The 6,000-nt window shown below is 36.9% G+C and overlaps 1 protein-coding gene across 1 annotated transcript; it reads left to right on the plus strand.

The window, feature by feature from the left end:
- Positions 1-840: 840 nt before the first annotated feature.
- Positions 841-6,000, plus strand: LOC133196031 (zinc finger protein 37-like). The gene has a single exon (XM_061331982.1). It carries the CDS (start codon positions 841-843, stop codon positions 3,673-3,675), a length of 2,835 nt encoding a protein of 944 aa, XP_061187966.1. The 3' UTR covers positions 3,676-6,000.

The following is a 6,000-nucleotide window of genomic DNA, read 5'->3' on the forward strand; positions in this document are numbered from 1 at the left end:
TTTATAATGACTTTGTTCTTGGTTATGATATTGAGGTATATTTCTGTAAAAAAAGACAACTGTTAAAATATACCAAAAAGGGGTTATTAAAATTACTTTTGAAAAATAATTATTATAAATCAAGTCGAAATGAGTACATCTTAATTTGAAAGGGGTGAAAGCATATTTTTAACTCTCATATTTTGCAAGCTGCATAATTTGCAATTCTTCATATATAGTGTAACTATAATATTGTCTAAACATAATATGTTTTATGGTGTGACCATTGGGGTGAGCGCAGTTGTACTATCAAAAACCTAAACGCAGCTTATACTTGTAACGTTGATCTACCTCTTCAAACTGCATGAAACACAGTCTAGACTGTGATGTCACATGACATCAAGATTTACGGAGACAGCCGAGTGTCTGGTTGAACGAGACTACAGGTCTTGTGCAATATTTATTGAAATACGTTGTAGAGTAGATGCAATTATTTTTTGTTTCTTTTAAGCTCTCTGTAAAGAAAAAGAAGTAAACATATCTCTTGGAAAGGAACAATTATCCTTGGTCTTTTGTTTTTTAATACTTTCACATGGAATCCTGGTAGCGAAGGAATTCTGTGAATATTGCACAAGAAAATTTGCCTGACAAATGTACAGATTTCTTTCCGAATTTCCTCTGTTCTTACATGTTAGTCTATTGAACTCGCTGCACTCACTATAATTATATATATATACATGTATAATAATATAATTATGAAATGTCTCTTCTTTCAGGGAAAGTTATAAATAATATACACAGCAAAACTCACCAATGCAAGGATAGGGTTTTTGTTTTGATCAGCTGTTCGTGCATTAAAAGATGGATTTAGATATAAGTCAATTTCTGCAGAGGCAAGATAATGAACTTAGCTACAATACAGACTTTATAAAAACAAACTGGAGTGGGCTTACTGAAAATGGAGATGAAGAATTGGGTGATTCATTTGGAAAGGAGGATGGATATTTATTTGAAGACATGGGTGATATTCTTGAAAATGCCAGATCAACATTTAAACACACGTCAGAATCAGAAACTGTAGATGTAGGGTCAGAGGATTCGAGTGAATGCATTGACATTGATTTAGACTTTCTTAGTAGATCACAGACAGTAACTGGTCTACAATCTTTCACTAATAACGTTGCCAAAGAAAACATTATACAGATTTCAGATGACAGTGAAACTGAAAGTGATTGCTATGTGACTGCATCACAACATGAACAAGTACCGAGCAGTGGCAATGTTTTAATTGACAAAAAGGCACCAGCACCAATAGAACAAAAGTCAAATGTTCAAATTTACTATCAACAAGATGAAAAAGGAAATGTAGGCATGTTTCTGTGTGTCCAAGATAAAGCTCTGGATGGAACTGCTAATCTTGGAACTGAATATGCTTCAAATAATTCAAGAAACATTGCTGTGGTTAAAAGTCAGAATGTCAGTGAAGCTATTCCTTGGTTAATTAACAGCAGTGACATGCTGGGACAAACTGTTGCTGAACCTATGACAACAAAATGTCTTATCAATGAGGGGGTTGTTAATCTGCATGAAAGCAGTCATCATTCACCTTCAGTTACTGAAAAAGAAGGCACTTCTGAATTGAATACAATTAATGGTGCAAAGAAGAAGAAGTTTCCCAAACTTTTTGGAGTTTTAACAGAGAAATGCCAATCCCCAATTGAACTTGCTAAAGCAAGTAAATCTGAATCTTTTAAAACAAGTTTTACTGTTCAAGCCCCACAGTCTGATAAATTTCCTGAACAACTTAATGATTTGTCAAAGCCAGAAGAGGTGGATGACAATTCTTGTATAATTGTTCAGTCAGCTGAGTTGGAATGTACAAATGAGAAGTCAGAAGAAACTTCCAAATCACCAAAGGAGTTGCCGAATGTGATTCAAATTTTATCAGAAAATGACCCATTAAATTCCGAAAGTGTTCAAACTGTCTTGGTTAAAAGCATTGTAACAGAAACCAAGGAGGCAAAGGAGATAAAGCCAAATAAAAGAAGAGTCAGTCAACGTGGTTTGAAGTCGCAGACTGTTAACCGAAATACTAAAAAACTCTTGAAGAAAAAAATCAAAAAGGAACTGGTGCAAATACTTCCCAAAGAACATTTTACAAATAAAATTGGATTTGTAAAAGACGAAATGGCTACCCCACTAAAAGACCCAGGTTTATCTGCCCCTAGGCTTCCTGTCGGTCTGTACAAAGACAAAAGTAACTCACAGGAGGAGGAAAAAGAGGATGCTGTAGACATTTCTAAACCCTGTAGCTGTAACATCTGTGGCAGGGTGTTTCTTAAATATTCTGACTTGGAAATGCATGTCCGTGGACATCTTGGAGATCGCCCATATCAATGCAACATGTGTGAACGAAATTTCAAACATAATTCAAACCTGCAGCGTCACATGAGATCTCACACAGGTGAAAAACCTTATCTCTGTACACTGTGTGAGAAATCATTCATTGATTGTACACAATTACGCAAGCATATACGTACTCACAGCAGTGAAAAAAGTGATTTCTGTAAAATTTGCAAGAAAGGATTTGTGTCAAAAACAAATCTAAAACAGCATATGTTGACACATCTTGATGACAGACCATTCAAATGTGAATTCTGCAATAAAGGGTTTAACAAAAATGCCAATCTCAAAGGCCATTTAAAAGTTCATCTTGGGTACAAACCATGGGTGTGTGATGTATGTGGGAAAGAATTTCCGGAGAAAAACCGCCTGAAAATGCATGAGAGAATTCACTGGGAGGACAAACCATATAAATGTGACCAGTGTGGTGCTCAATTTGCCCAAATCTCCAATTTGTATGTTCACCAAAGAAAGCACAAGGGAGATAAACCTTGGAAGTGTGGTCAATGTGGGAAATGTTTTATGATGAAGAGTCACCTGACACAACATGTTAAAAGACACACAGGGGAGAAACAATTCCAGTGTGCTGTTTGTTTGAAGGAGTACTACGGCCGGGGTGAGTTCAACAGACACATGAGAACCCACACAGGGGAGAAAAATCATGTATGTGAAATCTGTCAAGAGCGTTTTATCGACAGCGCAACACTTAAAATGCACAAACGGAAAGTTCATGAAAATGTTAGGTTCCACTGTAAATTCTGCAATAAAGAATTCCACTTTAAATCCAGTCTTAGGCGGCATGAGACAATCCACACTGGTTTAAAAAATCATTTCTGTAAGATTTGTAATGCTGGGTTTCTGTTTCAAGTAGAGCTAAGGGACCACATGAATAAACATATGGGATTTAAACCACATACCTGTGATGTGTGTGGTAAAAGTTTCTACAAAGTTTCTGAGCTCAACCAACACAAGAAGGTTCACACAGGAGAGGAGATGATCTATTGCGAGTGCTGTGACAAAACATTTAACTACAAACAGTCCTACACCAAGCACTGTCAATCAGAGAGGCATGCTCGAAATCTCAAAGGAGAAGGCAAAGAGGTGGCACCAGCTAAGAAGAAAGGCACATCTAAAAAGAGGACTATAAGCAGAGGGTCTGAGGTGGAGTCCACTGATGAAGATGGAGAAAATCTGTCAGGGGTAGATAATTCTGGAAATTCTATACAGACAACAGACATTGAGAAAAACACTATACCTTCAGATCAGATGTTAAACTATGAACTAGCTCAGTAGTATTTTAAAACGTGTGCATGCTCATGCTTTGGCTGTTTCCAGTGAATTACATGTACTTTTTAGGCTTGTCTGAATTGAAGGTTCAAGTGAGCTTTTCTGATCACCTGTTGTCCGTTTATTAACTTTTCACATTTTTGTCTTCTTCTCCAGAACCGCTCAACCACGCTTGCCACAAAGCATCTTTAGGTGAAGGAGATTAAAGATTATTCAAATGAAATTGTGACTCCATATTATGGCCCAACTACAACTCTAAGGGTCTCTGAATCCACACAACATGGTGATGATTCAATATCAATATGACTAGCATGGCCTTTTGGAAAAAATCTTTTGCTGTATACATGCATTGTGTAAAATGTGATCCTGATTTTAGCCAGCTCTAACCTGAGGTCCATAATTTGAAAAAAAGAAATATGAATTCACTCAACTTAGGAATGTAAAAAATGAATGGTTCTGTAATATGGTTTGGGCCATGGATATCGGCCTGGCTAGCTCAGTCAGTAGAGCACCTGACTAGTGATGCAGGGGTCCAGGGTTCGATTCCTAGTCCAGCCATACATTTTCTCCTTTCCTGTTACAGATTTGGTGCCATTGACCACCCCTGGACTTGCAGGTGAAAGTCCTGCCAGGGGCAAATAAAAACCTGGGTTGTGTCTTTGAGGGCAAAGACACTTTAAGGAGGGAGGACTATAATGGTTAGGGCCCTGGATATCGGCCTGGGTAGCTAAGTCGGTAGAGCACCTGACTATTGATGCAGGAGTCCCTGGTTCTATTCCCAGTCCAGTCTTTCCTGTTACAGTTCTATCACGGTTCTTGAGAAGATTTTCAAAAAATTATATGGTCACATGATAAACTTTTATCCCTCATTGTGGCCCCACTCTACCCCTTGGGGTTATTATTTGAATGATTTATAATCTACACTATGTATAGAAGGTTTCACATAAGTTTCATCTTTTCTGGTCCATTGGTTCTTGAAAAGATTTTAAAATTTTTTTCCCCCTATATATTAAATATTAAATTTGAATCTGCTAGTGGCCCTATCCTATCCCCCGGGGACAGGATTTAGAGTCTACATGTCTGGAAGCTTTCACATAAGTTTCAACTCTGTGGTCCAGTGATTCTTGAGAAGATTTTTTCACCTAAATATTTCATTGTAAAGCTTTAATCCCCTATTATGGCCCCACCATATCCATAGAGGCTATATGACTTAAACAATTTAGAATGTACACTGTCTCTTTCACATCAGTTTCATCTTTTCTGGCTTGGTGGTTCTTGAGATTTTAGTGACCCCACCCTATTTTTGTCTTTTTCTTGATTTTCTCATCTTAATTGTAATGGAGCTTAGCCCTGAATTTGAACAATTCAGAATCCCCTTCATCCAAGTATGCTTTGTGCCAACTTAGGTTAAAATTGAACCCGCCGTTCTTGAGAAGTTGAAAAATGTGAAAAGTTAAAAGACATGTGATTAAAGGTGAACATGATTTGTAAATGGAAGAGATCTATGTTTGCCATATTACTCTGCATTTTATTTTAGCTGTAAGGCCCCTGTATAAGCCATTCACTTGGTCAAAGTTCAGTGAAATCAGTTTTAACTGGTGTGGATGGATGTATGCTACATAGCTATTGTAAAAACTCTTGGTAATAATAAAAGTAGCTGTGCTTCTTCTACGGCAGAAGAGAAAGTTATCAAAGAAACTTACGTTAGTTGCACAGGTTAATGCAGTACGAACACAAATACACATAAACTGCAATAAAATGTGAACAAAGATAATGTAAGAAAACTGACATGAACAGGTGTCATCTATTCCACACAGGTACCAGTGACAAGAAATGAGATGTAAGGAATGTGAAGGGTATTCCCCAGTGCTGATTCTAGAGATAGGAAAACTAATATGGCATATGCCTATTTACAAATCATGTTCAGATTTAATGTGGAGGCTGACAGAAAGACAGATGGATGCCAGACAACAGGTGATCAGAAATGCTCACTGGAGCTTAATACAGCATAGGTGAGCTAAAACTTTTTTTTTTTTTTTTAAAACTTCTTGTGAAGAACAGCATGGTTATTGTAAGTCATATTTATAATTATGCAAGCATCCTCAGGTTGTGTAGGTTCAATAATGTTCATATGTTCAAATCATTGACTCTGGGGGTAGGACGGGGACATTTTTCTGAAAGAACAGCATGACCAAGTTGATTCATGTGAATGTTGTGGCCCATGGGCCTGTTGTTATTGTATTGTTATCAAAAATATCTTTCTAAAAAAACATTGTTTTATATATGTAATTCATATTATACATATTCAATATTTATGTTGTAAGTTTCTTA

The sequence above is a fragment of the Saccostrea echinata genome, unplaced genomic scaffold (genome assembly GCF_033153115.1).
Source record: "Saccostrea echinata isolate AGI-Se365-2 ecotype Australia unplaced genomic scaffold, CSIRO_AGI_Sech_v1 ptg000030l, whole genome shotgun sequence".
NCBI lineage: Eukaryota > Metazoa > Mollusca > Bivalvia > Ostreida > Ostreidae > Saccostrea > Saccostrea echinata.